Source organism: Echeneis naucrates, chromosome 13 (assembly GCF_900963305.1).
Source record: "Echeneis naucrates chromosome 13, fEcheNa1.1, whole genome shotgun sequence".
Classification (NCBI taxonomy): domain Eukaryota; kingdom Metazoa; phylum Chordata; class Actinopteri; order Carangiformes; family Echeneidae; genus Echeneis; species Echeneis naucrates.
In genome coordinates, this window is record NC_042523.1 from 8,373,343 (window position 1) to 8,397,533 (window position 24,191).

Below are 24,191 nucleotides of genomic sequence, written 5' to 3' on the forward strand. Positions count from 1 at the left end.
GCGCCAAAGCAAACACATAAAAGTGCCTCACTCATGCCTTTGATAGGGAGTTGGCACTGGAAATGAGTTCATTTTGTACACTAATTAACAGATTTATAATGGAGTAGGATGAGTGTCATGTGCCTGCGTCCTTACTTACTGCATTATCCATTTGAAGTTCAGCTTTATTTGGATACGAGAGAAGAACTGAACACATGAAAAAGATTCTGCCAAAATTAATAAATGATAAATATCGCAGTGGTTGTAATCACATTGGGAAAACTTTTGTTTTCCTCACTGTATTTAATTCTCTAGTTTTTCTTTGAAGCAGGAAGCAACTATGAGGACTGATATTCTAACTCTGACATTTCTTTGTTGAGTGCCAAAGAGAAGACTCCTTATATTTTTAAGTGATGATCTGTTCTCGCTTTCTCTATTTCTTATCCTCCCTTACTAAACATCAAATGTGGCTTCTCTCTGACTAACAGAGGAATTGTTTGAAATCTGACGCAGGACTAGCTTCAAGTTTGATATCTGGCAAGTGCTGTGAAAGGGGAAGAAATAAATACACACCTACTGTAGCACAGTCCATTGTGCCACTACTCTATGAGGAAATCTCAGTACTGGTTGTTTCAGTAAGGATCAAAGACAGCAAAGATCAAGCACTTCTACATGCAGGGAGGTGGGGGAGGGGGTGGTCTCTGTTTGCCTTTTTTTCTGTAAAGGTTACACTGTCCTTATTATTATGATAAGCTCCAGTGAGGAACATACTTAGTCAGACCATGCCTTCTGTGCCGTCAAATTGTTTCAACTTGTCTTTGCTGGTCTCCTTACTCATGCACTCTGGTCTTTCTTTAGGTGTTAGTGTGTGCGCAACCTTTATATGAGGAAGAAAGGAAATTGAGCCTCAGCTGAGTAAACAGGTCTTTAATATGCTCAGTGGTTCCAGCAGCCTCCCAGGCAAACACACGCACGCTGTGGCACATAGACATAAAACACACTAGGATGGCACTGGCTTCAATCTCTGTGGAGGACAACAGGAGATAGAAGCAGCACAGGTTCCACAACTGTGCTGCTCTTTTACCTCACTATGAGTATTTCACTGTGCTTGTCGAAATCCAGTCACCAAGCAAATTTAACCACTTGAAGACACACGTCAACAGGGTCTGGTGAAGTAGGTCAGTTCTATATTTTCACTATATATTATGATGAGAAATCCCTGGATATATCCCTGTGAAATCATGAAAATAATAGTCTGGCACATGCCAGAGTGTCCACCTGCAAGCCCTAAATTAAAATGTCAAGGAACATCAGGTGCATTATTACTACAGGTGGATTAATTATGATTGGGAATGCAGATATTTCTCTGTTCAATAAAAAAATTAAATAAATTAAAATACAACTAACAATGTTTTCGAAAATATTTTGGTGCAACAGTAATATTCAGATTATTTATCTTGTCAGGTGTTGTTATTCATATTATCTGTCTGCACATTATCGAACATATCACAATGATCTGGTACGTGGCAATAACTCAAATTTACCTGTGGAATCGATATATTCCAGAGTTGATGCCAGAGAAGCTCTAAATTATTTACGATTATGTCAAATAATACCACCTGTTTTTAAGGAGATAAAGATCTCAAGTTTAAAACTTTAAATTCCTCCCAGTAAATGGAGGACTGAAGTCACTAAAGCCTTTCAAACTTCTTCCATTATCACACACAACCCCTAACCATGCTGAGCTAATAATGTAAAATACAACGTGTCTCATAGGAAACAGATCTAAGTTTTGAGAGCCAGTAAGTTTGCTGAGCAACAGTTTGTAATTAGGGCTTTAATTATTACCCTGGTAGGAGGAGGAAAATCGCATGTATGGGCTCCGGGCAGGATTAAAATCACTAACTAGCACATGTAATATTAAAATCATCTCCCTCGATGCCCCCCCCCCACTCCAGAGAAATAAATCCAGCACAAAAGGGTTTTGCTCTTTTTACCAGTATACATACAATTAGATTCAGATGGTGGGGTTGTGCGTCTTCCCTGGGGAAAATCTAAAACTGGAGAGCAGCATTATTCCAAAGACTGTGAAGACTCTGATAGACTTGCAGAAACATTACTGCAAAGCTCCTCCATAAGGCCGAATTGAACCACGCCGTGCTCCATTATGCCCACTCAATTCTTGACATATTTCTTATTTGTGTCTTCATTTGTAATAATATCAGGATCAGATTAATATCTGAAGAATCTTAGAAAAATTACTCAGAAGTTGCTCCCATCTTAGTGAGCCAGGAGAGGCGTGCTAGAGAGATTAATCTCCAAATGGAAGCGACTACTGAAGTCTTTGCATCCCCGTGAAAACAGTGTAGGCGGCATGTGTGTGTGTGTGTTATCGCTCTCTGCCTACCAGCTCAGTGTAGCTGGTAAATCTTTCCCACCTTTGGTTTCCTCATTTGCCCTGGACCCTTGTTGCCCTCTCCTGTCCCTTATCAGAGTCCCTTTGGTCTTGCAGCCCATCTGTATTCTGCCCCCCACTGTCCGTGTTGACCTCCACAGCACAGCCCCTTCCACATTCAGCAGAAACCCTCTCTTTCTGACTCAAGCCTTTCACTGTGTGTGTGTGTGTGTGTGTGGTGTGTGTGTGTGTGGTTAGAGGTGTGTGGGTCATTCCATTTGAGAGAGCTGTTAAAGCTAGTTTGACAGCAGCACCTTTGTTATGCTGACCGCCCAGTTTCCAGTGATTCTCACCCCTGCAACTCAGCAGAATGAAGACGACAGGCTACGGTTCCTGTCTCCATTACTTCCCTTGATATGTAAGTGGATACATCTGGTATCTATGAGAGCGCATGTGTGAGGGGGCTGGTGAGAGGAACAGCCGTAGGATGATTGGGCATATATTTTATCTTTCAGGTTCGTTGACACCAGCTGTGTCGATAACAGTGTGATACCAGATTGTATATATAGTAAGGAATGAAGGAAATCAGATTTAGCATTAATTAGGACGTGTAGTGACTCATTTATTTTCTGTCAGAGCTTTTCATTCTGCTTCATGGGATAAAGAAGAATAGTCTTCTTTTGTTGCTGCTAAAAAAGGACAATTGCCAAATTACTATAGTTCAAATTCTCTCTTTCTTTTTGCTGTTTGTACAACCTCTGTTGCTCGCACACACACACAGACGGACAAATTGCACTGAGAGAAAAACTGCGTTTAAGGGAATCAGTCACTGAGTCGTACTTTGCTGTTCTCCCACCCCACTCGGATCTGCAGCATTTTCCAGTACAACCGTTCCATCTGCTCCAAACCACTCTCACTAAGTAAAGACTGTGCTGCCGCCACTGTTGCTGTGGTGATGAGTAGAAGACAAGACAAATTTAGTATGCTCCCTGCAACCCCCGCAGCCACAGCCACATGGTTGAAATCTTGCCACACTGATCTTTGATTAATGTTGGATAAGGTGAGGGATGTCAGTCATGCCATTGGGGAGACCCTGACCCGGCTAAGCCAGGAGGCAGTCCAACAGGGAGCAGAGCTCTAGCTAAAGGTCTTACAGAAGGAAGATGAGAAGCAATGGCGGTTAATTGATTCCCTCTCATGGGTGACAAGGCCTGGACAGGTATACTCTCACTCTTTTGATCAGGATGAGGTAAAGCAGCACTCAGATGGTGTAAAACTGGATCACACTGTCAGAAATAAATGGAGCAGAGAGAGAACTTTGTGTCAGAGCAGTCAGGCTAGAGACCGGGCTGGAATTACTTCTTTGTTGTTCTTGACTCTGACTTGTGTGCTCAGAATTGGTGCAGAGCCGGCTCACAGATAAGATCCTCTCAGGTTTGGTCACCTTGTTAATACATGTAGGCACACAAACCAGAACATAAGACTCACTTAGTATGAGTGCACTGGCACAAGTCTAAACGTGGAATACAGGCAACTGTTCCTGATAGACATTTTAAAGGCAAAACCTTTAAGATGATCTGTGAAATGTAATGCTTTTAAAGTGTGTCCAATAAAGTTTTCATCTCAGTTACAGCATTCCACGTGCAGCTAACACATCAAGTTGACAAGAAAAATGCTGTTTTGTCTTGGCATTTGCTTACATTCCCATCACTCTTCATGTTCCAGCCTCAGTGAATGAGTCATGTTTGGATGTGTTGGACGATTGTATACTTTGTTTCTTGGGATTGTGCGTGTGCCTGCACATATACATGTACAGTATCCACTTTGAAAAGGCGGGAACTTGGCTCTTTTATCTTTTCCACAGCCTTTCTACATGTGCAAGTCCATTCCTCCTCTAATAGAGAACAGAGCTCTTCCCCAATTCAGTCACAATAAAGAGCTACTGTTCTCTCGCTGTGTGTGCTCCCATATGTGTGTGTGGCCACAACTACCTCTCATGCCCGAGTATTTCCACTCATCTTGTCATTTTGGCCGATTCCATATAGGAAGTTGATTACTGATTGACTGGGCTCATGTTTCCCTTTAATAAGTCACGGACCAGCCTGAGGCTCTGTTTTGAGAGATTGATTGAGGCAGGACCAAGAACAATAAGCATGTTGTCCAATGTGTACATGTGGCTTCTCCACACTGCAAGGGCTTGACCAGGCTGTGGGAATCTCTATGAGCAGTTGAACTGTTGGTGATGGCAATATCTGTAGCTCTCATGGCCATTGACATAAAAACCAAAGATCAGTCCTCCCCACCATCACCCCTGGGGGTTTGTAATGTTTTGCGTTTCAGTCCGGAGGAGGATTTCTGACTCCTTCTTTCGTGACGCCGTCTGGTTTACATGTAGGTCTCAACAGCTTTTGGATGGGTTACCAGGAAATTCTGGAAAGAAATTCATGCTACACAGACAGAATTAAACCGACTGACTTTGTTAAACCCTGGGGAACTCATGCTCACCAAAACTAATGACATTCTCATTGGCCTTGGCTAAACTTTAATCTTTAGTGCTAATCAGCAAATGTGAACAGACAAAACTAACACGGAGAAATATGCCAAACCTCATCTAGTCTTAACCTCAGCATGTTCACATTTATTTGAATTATTTGAATATTGCCTCACAGAAGTGGTAGTGTAGTGATTCAAAGGCCAGTGATCATTATTTCTGTGCTACATCTGTATCTTGTGAAAATGTGAAGTGGAAAAAAAAGGATAACGACACCAGCCTGCAGTTGAGCTGAAGGAACTCCGCAGAGTGACTGAAGCACAATTTATTATGTTTTTTAGACAGTGATGGTCCTAACTTGTTCCTGTCACTTTTTAACAGAAAAGTGTTGCTACCCATCCTACCTGGAGGGCATGGGCTATGAGAATGCCCTTCCTATTGGCTTGTTTGTTTTTCATCTGACAGCAGGCATGTCTCAAAAGGTCCTGCTTTATTCCTTTTGGATGTCACTCACTCAAAGTCAACAATAAATGCTTTATTCATATGCCCTGCCATTACCTGAACTGTACATCCCCTCTCAGTAGAACAAAGCATTCAGTCATGACTCAGTCAAATAATCATTATGGCTACTTAAGTACCAGTGTGGAGAGGTGGAACTGGCAGTCGGAGTTGAGGAATGTGCTCCAATAAAGCTGCCTTTGAATGCTTGCTCAGGAAATGTCATAACAGTTGACAAAAAATAAGACATGGATAGACAGGACAGATTAGTTTTGCAGCTGCCAGTGGCAAGAAGCCATCAATACACCCAGTGGTCGAGCAGAGGGGTCTTTCCGTGGTAAATGGACTGTAGCATACTGTTTACTTGAAAGTCATATCATAATGTCACTGTAAAGCTACATCTGTCTAATCTATTATTCAAAAGAAACACTTTGATTTTATGTGCAAACCCCAATATAATATAATGCACATCTTTATCTTTTAATGAATCCTGATATATATATTTTTTACAAAGCCCGCTGCCCGTTCCTCTGGAGCTCTATTGTCATTCAAAAGCTGTTACAAACACACTGTTGCACGGGGTGGCACATTTCTGTATGACAATGAATATAGCCAATGTAGTTGTAGCACTCCTCTGTGATGGCATTTTCAGTCGCTGATGGGATTGGGCTCTGCGTTGAGCTTTTGGATCTTTGATCACTTTTTAATAGTTTTTGCAGTTCAACTTTGGATTTTTTTTTCCAGCTCAGGGGCATATGTTATAATACAGATATAATATAAAGGCTTGCCTTTCCATTCAAGTGCCTTTTTGAAAATTTTCAAAAATGCACGTGGGTATTCAAATTGGTATGAGCAAAAAAAAAAAAAAAGGCTAAAGCATTGGAAGGCTAAAAGCCACACATAGACTGCACAAATATTGTCTCTTTTCTGCAAGCCAATGATTACCGCTCTACTCTCATATAAAACATTTACATTGGGGATGTAGTGTAGTGCCAAGCTCGAATGGATTGGCCTTTTTATCTGCTCATCTCAACTCAGTTCTCAGTGACTGTGAGTGACAGACTGCAGACAGCAGACAGGCTGTCAGGCTGACAGACCACCATCACACAGCTCCACCACCCCTGCCACCACACTGCTTACACACTGCCAGGCCAGCTACCCCTTCAATTACTGACTGGAACAACAAACTGGAGCTGTATCTGCTCTCTGTCAACTGCTATATAATTCCTGCAGGTCTACAGACAATTACAACCATCTGCAAACAGTGAAACACAAACACTCCACTACAACAGTGGAATTAAATTCAGGGCCAACTTTGCTTTAGTGGAGTTGCTGTATTGATTCGGTCAACTCAAAATGCCCTGTAATAATGATATCTAGCTCTGTATAGATTCAATGTGAACCTACAGTCATGCACATATTGTAGATGCACAACATAACGTCGCCTTCACACGTTCTCACATACACTAGTGTCTGAATATGATTTCAACAAAAAATACACACACACACACATACATATATATATATATATATATATATATATATATATATATATACAGAGAGAAACTGAAACATTTCATGAATATTGAATCAGTTTTGTGGGTTCCAACTGAATGCACACCTGTCTGTATACTGTGTCTCATTGTTGAATAATTGATGCTCCTCTTTGCAATCTCCATTTGTCAAAATGAACAGTTGTTCCTCTGTCTACCTCTCCAAGAGGAAATACAATTTTCACAGATACTGCCAGACAATTCACCAGTTCATGGCTGAAATACTGAAGCATGCCTTATTTGTTCATAGGATTCATGTTTCATCTGAATTTGTACAATTTGCATTTGAAGCTGAGTGAGCAACTTGAATTTCATGAGATTATGTCTTTTGTTGGCAGGTACGAGATCAAATATGACAAGGATGACTATGTACTGAGAGTGAAGAAGGCTTCCATTAGCGACGAGGGCACGTTCACCTGTGTGGCGGAAAACCGTGTGGGAAAGCTGGAGGCCTCTGCTTCACTCACAGTCAGAGGTACTAAACACCTTTTGTTCTTTGTTATTTTTCCCACATTGGCTATCACATAACACTTACAGAAGTCACGGATCACTGATGATATTACACTTATAAACCAACCAACACAAGATTCAGATCGGCAGTTTACTCCATTGGGTCCCCTTTACACAAATGGAAGAACCAGAATGCTGACTCCTACAGCTAAGAGAGACATAGACAGTCTATGAATCTGTTTAATTATTTACATTTCCAAGTGCAGCGTCGACACGCTCTGCCACCCCCCCTCCCGTTGTGGTGGTCTGCTAGCCACGATCACCCTCCATGCTGTAACCACAAAGTCAGCAAACCCATTTCACAGATTACTGGTGCACACCGTCAGTCCCACACCTGGGGTTTGCAAGGTTAATAAAAACATTCTAACCATAATTTCCCTCTTCCCTCACACCAGTCTTCCTCCCATTAAACACAAGAGTTTAAGGTCCCAGTGGAACGCTTGCAGCAGCACTGGGGGCCACAAGCAGATAAAACAAAGCTTGGTTTGATTTCTTTTTTATCCCCCTTTTTTTTTTAAGCTGTTTTTTGTGGGGAGGGGTTGGTTTTTTTAAGAAGCATCTTTGTTTTTCACTTGAGTGATGACACGTAATGTAGCACATGCAGTCCATTGAAAGTGAAGCGCCACGGCCTGCAACAGTTGTTCTGCTCTGAATGCGTGGGTTTCAGAAGCTCTAATCTCTGAGTGGGACCCACTGTCTTTCCTAGGTCCCTGAAATCTTTTTTGCTTCTTCCCTTCTTTTTTCAGCCCAATCCATCAACACTGGTTATAAATACATCCTCACCTTGCTATTACAGATACACGCCACCTGTAGAATTGTAGATTTCATTAATGCAAGCAGTGATGATCCAGTAGTTTGTATTTTTTTTTTTTTTTTTTGAAGAGCAAAATTGACTGAACCTATAAGGATTTGAATGCAATTAAATGTTGTTGACCATCAGTGGGTGCTCGTTCCTGATTGCCTAAATCATTCAGCGGTCTGAGAAAGACTTTGAAGCTTATTTTAAAAACGTCAGCAAAAAAAAAAAAAAAAAAATCAAATGAATGAAGCTACTGGATCCTCTCTGTCATGTCAACACAACATGTCATTCGTTCTGACTTTGATTTCTTTTTGTCTAATTTCATTTATGTTTGTTCTGTTCCTCCTCTGTCGTTTTATGTGTTTGTGTGTCTGTCTTAATTTGTTTCTTTTGTGTATCCACTTCCATTGTTGTGTCTCCAGCTCGCCCTGTCGGTAAGTACCCATCCCTCTGATTTGATCCCATCCTGCATGCCTTCTCCATACACACTACTGCTCCTGACTGCTTGACAATCCAATACCATTGCTTTAAAATTACTGCATCTGATTCTCACGGGTGTTACATCTCATTGTCTACCTTTATAATTATTGTGTATGTTATGTTATAAATTTGGAAGTTCAGACCATTACACCAGGTTTGTGGGTTAAGTTTAAATAAATGTAATAAGAACCCAAAAAGAGAAAAAGCTCCAAGGTGTCCGTTTCAAACAATATGTCAAACACTTCATAATGATTGCTTTGTATCAGTCTCAATGTAATTTTTCACGTTCAAGCTATTATATTTTAAATTTAGAAAGATGGATTTATTATATCCCTCTGTCTCTAAATTCTACAATATAAATAAGAGGCACAAAATATCCCAGATAATTGTCTTTAGCAACTGCACATTTTCTTTTTTTTGTCAGTTTGGGTTATTTTTATTTATTTATTTATTTATTTATTTATTTTACTTCACTTGCACTTGATCTTTGGCAGCTCATGGTTTCAATGTGCCACAGCACAGATTAATTAACTTTAGTGACTCAAACTGGAGGCTTGTTAAAGTCTAGACATTGTCAGTGAGTGGGCTGGCAGTCTGATGGTATCAGACATTGTCATCTCGTAAGGTCTGGGATGTTTTTGAGTTGCAAGTGTTAAGGCCAATCTGGAAGACAATAGCCCCACAATACCAAGTGGGCAATCTGCTTTTATTTCCCTATAGGTGGAGAAAAGGTCACAGCAGAACCAATTCTGATACACTTAAGATAGTATATTGGCAGAAGGAGTGTGTGCTTTTTGAGAAAAGAAACAAAAGGAATGCTGGAGGAAGACACATAGGGCAGGACAAAGGAGGGTGAGGAGAAGACTGGCAGAAGCGTGTTTCAAGACAGGCTTGACTGGCAGAAAAACCTAGACACTGCTTCAGCAGCTGGACTCTGGTTGCCAAAACAGCAGTGTTCTACAATTGTCAAACTGTCAGCTCCAAGTAGATGGAGGAAATTACACATTCAACTCAGCCTGTGGGAAGAGACAGTAATTGCTGTCGACTTCTGAATAAAATATGATTGAATGTGTGAGGAAAAACTGCCTCTGAGTTTATGTGCCTGGGTGCACTGAATGGATGTCCTTCTCTCTGTCCATTTGTTCTTTTCACCCTGACTGCTGTTTTATGCTGAGCCCTCTCCAAACCAGGCAGATGTGACTTGTCATGAATTAAATATGGGTGCCTGATCATGTGTCTCCTTAGGAAGGGGCAGGAAGGAGCCTCTCACATGTCATTAAAGGTCTCTGAATCAAAACAGGACCAGTGTGAGTTTGCTCTGAACCAAGCTGTGAAACTGTCACACACTGGCTTCCTCTTGGTTTGTTTGACTTTTTCAACCTGTGCTTTGATCTCCCTCTCTTTTTTTTTAGCCCCAAGCCCCTTATTGAGGAAGTGGTTTATTCATTTTTGAATGTGATTTAAAAGATAGAAAAAAAGATTAACGGTTGTTCCACAGGTACACAATGAGGTATTCATGAGAATTAGTCACATGACTACATCACATACTTAAATACCGTTGATCCTTTGACCTGTTATCAAACAGTCCAGTGCAATAGGAAGCATCTTTACTTAGATAATTAAAGGACTATCTCTAGTTACCCTCCACAAGTTACTGACTACATTAATAATGACTCACATGCATATTTTCTCCTTTTAGAAGACTGAAATCCAGCTGAACCACACAAAACACTTATGTTTTTTATAATTTAGGCTACAATCATGCACACAAGCAAAAACCAATAACCTCAAAAAAACCACAAGAACATTCACATCACATCATTATATCTGGCAGAAGTCGGTATCATAAATATGGAACTAGGGGAAAGAAGGACTTAGTGTGTGAGAAAGGACAGTGCTGGGCAGCATAGCAAAAGGGCCCAATCTGTAAGGTGTTAGACCATATTTTTAGCCGGTAGTTAGTAGTGCCGTGCGTGGGATGAAACAGAGAGGAGGAAGTGAAGGGAGGGTACTGGGTCCTTGCCAGAGCATGATTTAGGAGCTCTGTTTCAGGCCCAGCATTGTGAGAGCCACAAGATATCAGAGCCGCAGAAGGCCAAACGGGAAGGCAGTAAATCTGTAACCATCTGTACCGTTCCCAACTGTGTGTATCTTTGACAAATACACATCTCAGAGAAGGGATTACATCTAGAAACCAGCCAAATGGGAAGAGTTTGGCCTCACTGGAACCAGCTGGCTTGTCAGTGAAAGGACTTACAAAGAAGTCTAAATAAACAGAAAGAGTGCAAGATGTTGCGTTGCAACAATTCAGAGTTTTTTGTCTAAGACTTTTTGAACTGATCTGAACAGTCTAATGAAAAGGAAAATGACTTTGACTACTCTGGGCTGACTTGAGGATATGGAGTAAATGAGGCACTTTAATTTCTTGGTGGTAAATGTCCTCAGGTCTAAATTCAGACGTTTTCAGAGAAAACAAATAGCATATGGCTGTATATAGTAGCGGTTGTACAGATAACATGTAGTTCATTAAGAATTGAAATATAATAAGTCTTATTTTTTTGTAAGGCTAAATTCTGTATTAAACAGTGTAACTTTTGTTTATGTGGGATGAAATCGTGATAGTTACCAGCCGGAAATGTGAGGAAATCTCTGGTCAGGGAGTCGAGAGGTGACAGTCCACGCCAAAAAGAGCGTCACATCACTCTCTCTTTATTATCGAACGGCATCTGTCAAGTTGTCAGTCAGTAATATCTTGCTCTACCCCGACTCTGAGTATGTGACAACTGGTCCGGTTCTTGATGGAGTCATGAATATTGACTAAGAAAGCTTCACACCAGGATTTTAAAGTTTGATAGCTTTTCAAGGCTTCTCTCATTTTGATGGAGAGGAGTTGAAGTGCAGCAAACACAGAAGCAGTCATTGCTGTCTCATGCTCAAATTTAAGACAACTTTATCTGATTTACCGAGCCACTTCATATCTTGACTTTCATATGAGATGCACCCCAATGCCAAATAAATCGCACATATGGAAAGTCAGACACAATTAACCCTGTATGTCTGTACCTGTTCATAGTGTTGGATGTTTCTGGGGCATGGGCGTGCCTTTGTGTTGTCTCAGATCTTAATGCCATTGTGACTGAGGCGATTCCTTGTGTGAATGCCACCATGGCCGTCATTCATTCAGCCTCAGCCTCACCTGGATGAATGGCCAACCTGGTTGCCATGGAAATGATGGTCATTGGTGTACTCCCTTTGTTCAGAGCCGTTAGAGAGCAAAAATTAGATATAACGCTGCATGGAAGCTCTGTACAGCACTCCCATTTTGATTTGACCATGTGGTTTATTGCTTGTTTTGCTTGAAAATCCCCAAATCCTGATAATCTCCAGTTGGGATGTTTTGCCTCACTATGTCTCACTGGTAACACCGGTGTTTCTCTGGCCTTTGACTGCAGCTGCACCCCAGTTTGTCATTCGTCCAAGGGACCAAATTGTGGCTCAGGGCCGCACTGCAACCTTCCCATGTGAAACCAAAGGAAACCCTCAGCCTGCAGTCTTCTGGCAGAAGGAGGGAAGTCAGGTAAGAGCGAAAAATGTCAACACGGTGTTTGGACAACGGTTCATTTTCTTGTTCCTTTTTCACATGTGAATATGTGTTACATTGCTTTCTGAGTGGGCATGCTTTATTATTTCATGTTTGTCAAGTGTTATCAACACTCCACACTTTGGATTCTCTCGACTGTTCACAGTGCCAGAGCTTATGAGTCTCCTGCACACACACACATTCACACAGCACTCCAAACTACATTATCTGTCATTAGTATACCTCCCACCGACACACAGATACACCTTTGTTCTCAGGAGCCGCCAAACGACAGCCAGCCTGGCAAAGTGCTAATCGGTTTCCCGTGACCCTGCTCTGATAAGAACGAGCCTATCCCTCACTCAAGCAGATAGTCCATTCAAATACCTGGGCGTCCTCACAACACTCAACAACAGTGCCAATTAGGAGCCTGTTGGAGCTTGTAGATGGGCCAGAGATATGATTCAGCTCTGGCTAAGGTTCAAACATACACACATAGCCTGCAAGCCAACAATTATAAGCAAAGTCCTCTTATAAGAGTGAACACTAGTGAGACACATGCTTATATGTTAACACAAACACTTTGTGTCATAGTCACCCACTTAACCCCTTACCAATGCGTGATCTAAAGCTTATGACTCACTAACACTGAGTAATGTTTTGAACATGTCGAGATTTATATCCCGTGCATGTCTGAAATTGTCCTGAAAGATGAGGTTTTTGAATGCACTACCAGCACTTTTATACAAGCAGTAGTACATCCTCTCCAACTCTGAACTTGTTCCTGCCATTGTGTTCATCGATGCCTTCTCCATCTCATCCCCTCTGATGTGTAGAAGGTGTGAAGGCATTTGTTGAGAAAACAAATTAAAGGTAATTAAGGACAGTAATTAAATGTCAGACCAAGCTTTTTCTCATTCTTGAGGATAATGGACTGTATATCTCACATGTTCTGGACATACATAGAGCCTAAATTAAAACACAACATAATTTGTTGAATTAAAGTGATTAGGTATAATTAAATCCAGCTAATGTGTTGGCTGGTTACCTTTGGGAGGATCATAAGGAAAATGGAATACAAAGAAGAAAGCCTTTGGATTAGGTGGCAGCATAGCTAATGAAAAGAGAAGTGGAGATGATGTTTGTGTGTGTGTGTGTGTGTGTGTGTGTGTGTGTGTGTGTGTGTGTGTGTGTGTGAGATCAGTCGTCTGATCCTGCATCCTTACTCTGAACAATGTTGGATTGATTTTCCTGCCCTTAATGCAAGACAAGTTTATTTACATGGCGCATTTCAAATATGAAGGGAAAACAAATCACTTCAAACAATGCACAAAACAAAGCATGAAAAAAAAGAGGTAACTATAAAATACCTTAAATTGGAAAATAAGAGATAAGAGAACATTTTAAAGACCATTCAAATGTCAACTATTAAGCTTCGGGTATGTTAAGATAAACTGTAGTTCAACTTGTATGTATCACTGTGGGTAAATGAGCAGCTTCAAACCACTGTGGAACTGAAGCAGAAAGGAAAGTAGTCATGAAGCCAACAAGAGCAAAAGTAGCCTTCATAAGACAGTGGAGCCTCTGGCTTGGCTCAAACCTAAGAACAAAATCAAATCATCCAATTGTGTACACGTTGTGCCATTTGTGAGGTTGGTTGAGGAAGAGATGAAGGAATTTTTAATACTTCCACAGTGATAGCCATGTCCATCTTCGTGTGGATGTGTGAGTGTATGCGAGTTAAATAGTGATGTGTGTGAACGTTTTGTCACTTTTCCAACTTGCACTGGTTCCACAGTTTCACTAATTGGCAGTGTGTTCCTCATCTTGCAGAATTTGCTTTTTCCCAACCAACCCCAGCAGCCCAACAGTCGCTTCTCGGTGTCGCCTAGCGGAGACCTCACCATCTCATCTGTGCAGCGGGCAGATGCTGGTTACTATATCTGCCAGGCCCTGACCGTTGCAGGCAGTATCCTTGCCAAGGCTCAACTGGAGGTCACAGATGGTGAGGGAAAAAATGATGCGTAACTTCTTCCATGCCAGCACACTAACACATGACTGAACAGCATTGGAAATGTATTGAAATTGGTGAATATATGCATATAAACATAGATTCATATTCAATATGCATGTTTCATTCCCTTTTATATTCATCGAGACATTTCAACAACTAAACGTTTTTGCCAAGTCATAAATAATCTCTTAATTTTGGCACGGTTTAACTGCAGTGTCTCTCTCATCTTCTTCAATTTAAATGGACATTTGGCCTTCAACACAGTTGAACGTTTTCAATATTCAGTTATATAGAAAAGTACAGTTTTCAAATTTTTTTCCATGTGCACAGACAAATTCAGTTTTGGTTTGAGAAATGTAAACATGCCCATGACCTTCAGTTGCCGTATTTTTGCTATACAGGCTTTTTCCTTTCTTTCTGTCTTTCTTTTTTTTTTCCTGGCACAATTTAATTAAAATGTTCTACTTTTTCTTTTGGAATGGAAGTAAAGCTTTGCCCTTGAGTTCTTTCAAGTTTAATGATCAGTGTTTGGATGAATGGGTGAGGTGCAAGTATGTGTATGAGGGAGGCAGCAACAGACAGAGACACGGAATAGGAGTGGGAGGGGGCATTATTGAGTGAGTGACAGTGGTTTTCTGTGGAATGAATCATGTGGTCCTGTGACACATGGGAGCATCTGATCTGCACAGCTGTTGTGATGTCAAGATTGACGCCCATTATATGTCTCCAGAAGTACCTGCTAGCAGAAAGATTAAAAACACCACAGGAGGACTGTTTTCAACATTTTGTCAGGGACAAAATTGGTGTGTCCTTCAAATGCCTGCAATAATGCAACATTACAATTTACAGCCTTGTATATTTATATCTATTCTCTGAGATTTGGATTTCAATCTCTCATTTTTGATTTGATTTTTTTTTCTTTTCTTTTCTTTTCTCGCTTAAAGTGTACAAAGGACATGTACTGTAAGCCAGACAGGTATTTTGGAATGTATAAAAGAAAAACAGGGAGAGAAGGAAGGAGTACAGAAAGGTCAGGGTGAGGTCATGGCCACACCTGCTGCAGTCTTTATGTGATTTACTGCCCCAAGCTCTGACAACAGTCTGTAGAGTTCAAGGAGATCTGTAATGAGAAATTCCTGATCCAGAGACCTAAGGCTTCAGCTGAGCCTTGCCTCCTCCCTCTGTCACTCCTAGATGCCTTCAACAAATACATCAGACACATCAAGCACATGGATTGAACAATGTGTTCTGCTTGTGCACTTGCATCTCTCACTACTGTCTTTCTGTTCTCTCAACGTAATAACTTAAACCACCCATTAACGAGCATGGATGGAAATCAAGGACAATTGAGGCCACTTAGTGATGAAACAAAAAGCTTTGTTCAAGCTTATAATGTTAAATCTTATGGTGAAAGCAGAGAAAACGTACCAGGTGTGATTATGAGATAAGATAAACTTCAGCATAATCAGTGGCGGGCTAGTAGCAGGAGCTGTAAATTCTGGCCTGGCTTAGTCTACGATTTACATCATCCGCTTTGATTCATGTAATTGAATTTTGTTAATATAAATATTACACAAGACAAAAAAATTTAGTGAAATATAATTATTGGAAATTATATGCTACACTTGGCAAGTGGTAGGAAATATATTAGGTTTCTCTCTTTCTCTCTCAGCTCACCCAAAGAAACAGCTGACCAGAGCACAGCATAAGTGCATTTCTGGAAACCAATTCTTTTGTCAGATCTAGCTTCTAGAGAGAAAGTAGGGGTTGAATTGAGGGTGTGATAATGTGTTGAAAGGTTACCGAGGTATACTTGGTAATTAGCCCCTGCAGGTCTGACATCATTAATCCATAACTTCTAATTAATGTGAGTTCTGCGAAGCCAGAGGGACTCCACTTTATTCAACTCTAAATACATAAACTGCCTGTGTGCTTAAGTAGCAGCTCTTTCTAACATCACCTCTGACATACCCACTATTCCTGTGGGGGAACCCACAGGCTTTTTTTGTCATATTATAACAAATGCATTTGCTTCTTTTTATGGAATTTATCACAGGGTTGGCATGAACGAAATATTAAACGGTGTCTTATTATTTATTTGATTGTTTGATACGATGGGTTAAATATTATATCTAAAAGTATTATATGGCAATTTTAGCTTCTGCACAGTGTGTGAAATTAACCTTTTATTTTGCCCCACATTGCACATAATGAAGTATTTATCTGAACCACACTGAGTCAATAGGCAAGAGTCTCACCGCCAAACTGTACCGCAGAGTCTACAGTAGTGTACAAAAATAAGGCTACCCAGGCAGTAACTGGAAACTGCTTAGCATCCCTCCGCCACATCAATGAAACTAGAAAACACTACTCAGCTGTTTCTTCCCTCCTTCCTGGAAATACAGGATATGGTCATTGTTCAGTGCTGCAATTACAAGACCTGCAGAGAAAATAGCTTTCTTTATGATAGATACCCACATCCATTCCCAGTGCATTTTACGATCATCGTTGAAACTCTGTTTATTTTACAATCAGGCATTTAATGTGAACACCATCTGAACTTCAGAGTAACGCAGATTTGCTCATATGCTTGCCTTTGTTCCTCAGTGCTCACAGACAGGCCGCCACCCATTATCCGCCAAGGCCCGTCCAATCAAACACTCGGGGTGGACAGTGTAGCATTGCTGAAGTGCCAGGCATCAGGAGAGCCTATCCCCTCCATCAGCTGGTTGAAGGATGGGATCAGTCTGCTGGTAAAGGACCCCCGCATGTCTCTGCAGGAGCTGGGCAGCCTGCAAATCAAAAACATTAAGGTAAAGGATTTCATTGGTCTTTGTCACTTTTTGTTTCTTTCCTTCAGTTGACAGTTAGTGCTGTATTTTCACTATTATCACTGGTGAGCTGGTATCTCAGTTTAAGATGTTGGTCCTATTTCATTCCTTAAAGAGATTAATTGACAGGTTTGATCCCCCGCCCCCTTTTTTTTTTTTTTAATTGTTTGCCACTATCACTTAGTTCCCAGCTCCATCTAGGCTCAGCTGTGCAGGGTTGGATGGACTCCAGCTGCTGGACAGAAACACAGATGCACTTAGTGTTACATACACGTGTGTCCACACATACGCATTTAGACTAGATTAAATTTAAAAGGCTGACATCTTCTCTTCTGCATTTAGAGGCCTCAGTGGAATATCTATTATGCTTGACAAAGCTGCCAACCACTGACATGTTATCTAATAAATGGAAGGAAGGCACAGGGAGAAAAACCAACAAACAACCAAAGTTCTTAAGAGAAATTGAGAGTCAAGCCAGCTGTCATCAGTCCAAGGGGTTCCAGCAGACCACCCTAAATTAATTAGCCCAGCTTTGTTGTGGTCAGCGAGACAGTGGCAAAATAAAGAGGGGGGGTAGAAATCTGATGGAAGGGTGGTGACTAGAAAATGGAATTCGTTAGGAAATTAGTGTCAGCACTTTCAGGCACTCGCATATGACAGACACTTTAGCCAGTCCTAGGCTAGCTTCAGACATCACCCCATCACTTTTAAATGTTTCAGCAATGAGGTGATCAGATACATTCAGTTATTTTTCCTGCTCTTACAGTGAAAAATCCTTTTGTTAAAGGTTTGAGTAGCAGAGTTGTTAAACTGTATTTGTGCATGCATGCTTGCGTGTGTTTCTTTTATTAATATATGCATGTGTACTCTATTGTGTATCAGCTTTCAGACTCTGGGATCTACACATGTGTGGCAACCAGCTCCAGTGGTGAAACGTCCTGGAGTGCTTTCTTGGAGGTCAAAGGTACAAGTAATTTTTTGAACAGGAAAAAAAGCTCATTCTTAAACTTTGCAACGAGAATATTTATTAGAGAAAGTGGCCTGTTTTTCTTCCTCCTTTAGAATCTGGTGGTGTGCTAGTAACAAAGACCCATGATGAGAATGAGCTTCCAGGTCCACCATCCAAACCTCAGGTCACCGATGTCACCAAGAACAGCGTGTCCTTGTCCTGGCAGCCTGGGATGGTTGGAGCATCACCTGTGTCCTCGTTTGTCATTGAAGCCTTCAGGTGTGTTACAGCAGCAGCTCCCAACCCTCAATCACTGTAGTCAGTAGCTTTGGTTTGTTTTCGGATATTATCTTCTCTCTTTTGTTTGTTATTTCTCTTACATGCACTACAATGTAGCACCAAAGTGCGATAGGAAAATATTGTGTATTGATCTTCTTCTCATTGATTGCAGTCAATCGGTGAGCAACAGCTGGCAGACAGTAGCTGATCATGTCAAAACCACCCAGTTCACAGTCAAAGGTCTCCGTCCCAACACTATCTACCTGTTCATGATCCGAGCAGTCAACGGCCAGGGCCTGAGTGATCCGAGTCCCATGTCTGATCCAGTCAGAACACAAGGTGACTTCCATTAACATTGAGATGAAAAGACATTAGATAATGATATATGGTTTGTTTTTGTTTTTGTTTTTTTGTGTATGTGTATGGTTACTTCATAATCACTTTCACTGTTTCACTGAAGTTTTCTTTTAGCTGAGTACAGTTTCTGTCTCAACTGACAGAGTAAGATCATTTTCCACTCCTTCAAAAAGTGATACTCATCAGCCCCTCTCAGCAATCTGCCGAGAATAGCTTTTCTGAAACACTGCAGTGTGTTTAGAGGTCAAATTCTCCATCTCAGGCCAGCTCATTAACGCTATATTTAAGCAATTATGTAAAATAATCATGGCTACTTTTGGAGGGTCTAACTGACTTAGTGCTATCCCTGCTATGTTAATGATCATAACAGGAGAAAATTAGTGCCTCCAAGCCCAGAGACAATTTCATTAAAGTGCTGGACAGCCCAGAGTCCGTGGATTACACTGATGTAATGCATCCCAAGCAACAAAACATCAAAAAAAAAACATAAACAGCAACTGTCAAATATTTTCCAGGAGTGTGTTTAAAAAGGAAATAAAAATTGAGTCAGTTTCAATTGCATCATCTCACTCATGCTGAGGATGAAGGTCTGGCGATGATATATGGACATGTTTATTGACAATGACATCCACTGATGATAAATAGATTTTTCACTTGTTCATGACTGTCTTTGGCCTGTCTTGGCCCATTAGTGGAGTCTGTGATTCATGACCGTGTTCAGTTGTCTGAATGAAGCTTTTTTTATGTACATATAATGTCCTCGTTCACATTTCTTGCTTTCCTTCAGTAAATAACTCAAAATGGGGCTTTCTTCAGCCACATTCACTATGTCAGTGTGTGGTTTTATTGCTTGATACAAATGCATGTGCAAAATGGGAATTGAGTTGGAAAATTGTGTCATAATGTCTATTTTCTATCTAATATGTCAGGGGGTTGAACTTTCCGAAATCATTCAGTAATGTTGGTATTCAGTTGTTTGCAGTAAGCACAGGTATATCAAAACAACCTGGTTGGCTCAAGTCTCCTTTTTGTTCTCCAAACCAGACAAATGCCTTGATACAACATGAGAAGATGCATTTCAGATGACATTGCTCCAAATATCTAAATGAGTTAAGACAAACAGGAAAGGAGTGAAAGTGTGCTGTTCTCAAGCCTCTCTCTCTCTCTCTCTCTCTCTCTCTTGTTTGTCTCATATGTTTTGTTTTGTTTTGTTTTTGTTTTGTTTTGTTTTGGGCTTTTTTTTGGGGGGGGGGGTCTCGTAGATATAAGTCCTCCAGCCCAGGGTGTGGACCACAGGCATGTGCAGAAGGAGCTTGGTGAGGTTATAGTTCGCTTGCACAACCCAGTTGTCCTGAGCCCTACAACTATTCAGGTCACATGGACGGTAAGAGCATTTTTTTCATTTTGCATTCTGAATACAACTATATTTAAGTCACACTTCACTTCTACGAACAAAATCACTTTTATTTGTTTTATTGGAGTTTTTACACTGAAAGAGCAATCGGTAGACGAAATTATTTGATTTTTCTGCGGTTCTCATATCTCTCTACATTCTTTTCCATCTTTGCTTTAGTAAGATTGAGTCATAAAGTTGTAAAGGTTGTTGATGTTAACATAAGATCCCCCTTTGAAGCCAAGAACATTCTCCTTGAGGCCACCGTTTGTTTTATGTCAGGAAATTTTAGTCAGGTCATCCCCTGAAGCATTTTAAATATTGCAATTGATGACTTAAAAGTAACAGAACATCAAATAGTGGAAAATGGTTTCTTTTAACCACGGTGAACATAAAAAGAGATGCCAGAGACATCTGGTAGTTCATCAATCTTTCATATGTCCTCAGCTGCTTTTCTCCTAAAACAGACGTTCCAGATAAAATTAGATGGAAATTAATGGTTGTAGTTGAATTCAATTTTTTGTGATTTTTTTTTTTTGTCCCTCTACTACTGCCTCTCCAGAAAAATTGGGAATCTTAGATGGCCAACTTTATTAAATTTGAATCAACTAAAAATGTTCTCTGTTGATTTGATTGTATGGTAATGATGAGAAAATGGCTATTCAAACGTGTTGACACAAAATATGGCGTTGGTTTATTCTGACTGCAGTGCTATAAATCACTCAAGTGCACATATTTACTGTACACACCCTTCACTTAGTGGCATAGGGTGCCTGCTTCCATTTTCAAATGGACCACATTACCAGTTTTCCTGGAGACATGTTTATTGACCCCTGTAATAAGTCTCACCCCAAGACCTGGTGTTAATATAATGCTAAAGCATTGCTCTATGATTGTAATATACAATCAACACAAAACATGGCTACCTAATCAATCAGGGGCCCTTTCAGTAAACAGAGGGGCCACTTTCAGGGAGCTTTTATATTCCCAAATCATCCCATTAATAAAAGTCACACACCAAGCAGGGAATCCATTTTGCTGATTTACTCTGGCTACACTGGCGAAAAACAGCTGCTTAATATCCCACTTGAAAGCCCTGCTCACTTCTTCTACTGTTAACAAGCCATTACAATGAGTTATGCTCCCACTCTTCTGCATAAATTCAGCTTTTTCTGTCTAGCTAAATGGGCCCAAGTTTAAAAGGAGCTGTCCTTTGTGGGTTGCAAGGGGCTATCACACTTCCAGTCTCTCCGTCAGATCCTCTGTTATCACCTGTGTTGTGAATTCTCCTTATGTCCCCCGGGTGTCTGTGTTTCCATTGCAGACCATTCTCATGCTCACAATGCATTTAATTTGGTGGGACCTGCTTTCCAGTGTCACCAGCCGGTATTACAGTATAATACATGTGAGACATGCATACGTCCTTTAAGGTAGCGTCACAGAAAGTCCGGTTAATGGAGGGGGAATACCTTTGGCTGGCAGCTGTGTGTATGAGGTAATGTCAGGGTGTTAATTGGGCTAAATGTGTCATAGATGGTGATAAAAGGCCCATTACACAAGTAACAGCCTCGTAAGTGTTACACATGCTGTCCTATGAGGGAAAAAGTGCATTGCAGAAAAACATTCCTTTACATTATCCAGTCGCTGGCTTTGATAGTATCTAGCAGGCTCTGTTGCGCAGGTCGTTTTGCGCTGAAATACTGCAACGGTCTTCTCGTCTTTCTCTTTCTCAGGTGGATCGTCAGTCCCAGTTCATCCAGGGTTACAGAGTTCTGTACAGGCAGTCATCAGGACTGTCTTCACCAGGCCCTTGGCAGACCCAGGATGTAAAGGTCCCTTCTGAGCGCAGTGTCATCCTTTCTGCCCTCAAGAAGGGCATCGTCTATGAGATCAAGGTCCGCCCTTATTTCAACGAGTTTCAAGGCATGGACAGCGAATCCAGGACAGCACGGACAACTGAGGAAGGTACAAACATGGCGATATTGCTCAATGCTTGGAGATTATATCAAGAACATAGTGAGTCACTTGTTGGTTGGTCCATATAAATGTGGCCTAATCAGTGACACAGGTTTTATTCATAATATCACAGGGGTCCCTCCAATGATCCAGAGAACTGAGCGTCTATACTTGTGCCTGTCTGCCTGACTTTCCTGCTGTGCGTTTTTTTTTTTTTTTTTTTTGATGATTGTTGGTGTTTGTGCCAACCTTTTTCTAATCCATCATCCAGCAGCACAGCACAGGCTTAAGCTGTGATTGGACTCAACACACACTTCCTCCTGTGAAGAAGATCTGTCACCTAACGCGTGATTCATACATGCTCTGACAAGGCTGAAGAGCAGTGCGGCCCAAAATTCACACAAGCGCACACACGCACACAGACAGACAGACAAAGGTCTGCATTTGGATGAATTTACAGTTTTGACCAACTCCAAAGCAGAAATGCATACAATGGCCTTGCGCTGGCCTCACTCCAGTGAGTGAGGCCAGCGCCAGTTGACTGAATACAACTGAATTGAAATGATGATATGATCTGAAGCATAGACAGTTCCACTACTAAACAAAAAGACAGATACACCCACTTTATACGAGAGAGACAAAGACCTTCTTGCCACAACATATTCAGGCCTGCATACGTAGGAGACGGTTCACATCCTGCCAGAGTGACAGGCCCATTTATTGTCCCTTCCTCAAAGGTACCATATCTCCAGTGGCCAGACAGTGTACTCGCTGCCATAGTGGGACTGCCATCACAGCTGTCCCCAATACCCACACTTCACACATATACAGTAAACCTGTACATGCCAACACACCGCCTCTCCCTAAGGCCTCCAGAACCTGCATGTCGCAGCTATTACCAATGCTGATAACACCCCCTGCTTCTGCTCTATCTGCATCCCAGTCCCTCAGAGACCTCGGCCACTTTCTATTTCTGTCAAAATAGCTGATACACTGTCAGACACATGGCTGGAGGCTTCTTAAAAACCTTGGGATTTCGGAAAAGGGCAGCAAGATGGATAGAGAAGTCAAGTTCAGAGGGTTGATTAAACTTAGGTTATCCATTAGCTAGCACAATCAAAGAATCCCCAGAAGAGGTCCAGGTACAGATGAATGGACAGTTACACTATGCTCAATTCTCTAATGCTGGTTCCTTTTTAACAGTCTCCCTTCTCCTTTTTCACACATTCATTTATTCCCCAGCTGGACAGTCTTGTCATGTCTGATAAATGAACTGTGGTTGCCATCTGATTCCCACTTAATGAATGTCTTAAGAAGTCAGTAAGGACACCCATTATTTATGCAAAATAATGCTTATTTACATAGAAGCGAAATCGGTAATGTCTGCAGAAATGTTCTTTTGTTCTGGATTAATGTTCATCCGTGTTGATGGGTACTTTTTTGGAAGGCGCAGCTTTCCACCCACACCGCTGCTTTACATTAGCTATTAACTTTGTTTTCGGTTATGTATATGTTTGTGCTCCTTGTTTTTCATCATGCAACACAGCAATGTGTGTGCATGAGACAGGAGGTCACATTCCTGCCTGCCATACATCACTCCACTAATGGCTCTATTAGTGGAGCCTCTGAGGGCTCTAATGAAAAATGTGTATTGTTTAGCACAAATATGCATGATAATAAGCTGCTAAATCATTCATAACATTAACTTTGAACGACATTGTCTGTGATTGCTGCCACGCACCAATCTACCACTTTGTTACCTGGATGTAATTCAGCGTTGGAGAGCCCTGAGCTTGATGGCTGATCAGATGCTCCCTTGGTAGATTGTTTCTAATCTGGCCAAGGTGTTGGGTTCATCATTGGACACATTTATCTTCCACCATGCCAGGGCCTTCTAGCTCTCTTGGGGCTTGTGTGGCCAATCGCGCTGAGGGATGAGCACAGATTTACAGGGTGACACGTGCCATTTTGGATGGAGGCAAGGTGAGGGAGAGGCAGCTCAGGAGTAATTGACCTGTCAGTATTCTGCTGTGGTGCTGCTCCCCTGCCAGCCACTGCGGAAATGAGAAAACATTATTTTTAAAACGTTATTTCCAGTTGGGCCAACTGTTATTTATTTTTCCTCTG

At 41.3% G+C, this 24,191-nt stretch overlaps 1 protein-coding gene across 2 annotated transcripts in view; it reads left to right on the plus strand.

Moving 5' to 3' along the window:
• Positions 1 to 24,191, plus strand: part of robo2 (roundabout, axon guidance receptor, homolog 2 (Drosophila)) — a 153,976-nt gene that overhangs the window by 98,569 nt on the left and 31,216 nt on the right. The window contains exons 6-15 of one of the 2 annotated variants that reach the window (XM_029517376.1): positions 7,255 to 7,391; positions 8,648 to 8,659; positions 12,158 to 12,282; positions 14,119 to 14,290; positions 16,907 to 17,112; positions 18,013 to 18,094; positions 18,193 to 18,358; positions 18,531 to 18,697; positions 19,978 to 20,099; positions 21,842 to 22,073. In XM_029517376.1, the coding sequence (XP_029373236.1) occupies positions 7,255 to 7,391; positions 8,648 to 8,659; positions 12,158 to 12,282; positions 14,119 to 14,290; positions 16,907 to 17,112; positions 18,013 to 18,094; positions 18,193 to 18,358; positions 18,531 to 18,697; positions 19,978 to 20,099; positions 21,842 to 22,073 (1,421 nt within the window). The remainder of the gene's footprint in view (positions 1 to 7,254; positions 7,392 to 8,647; positions 8,660 to 12,157; positions 12,283 to 14,118; positions 14,291 to 16,906; positions 17,113 to 18,012; positions 18,095 to 18,192; positions 18,359 to 18,530; positions 18,698 to 19,977; positions 20,100 to 21,841; positions 22,074 to 24,191) is intronic. The other variant, XM_029517377.1, reaches the window with a different exon arrangement.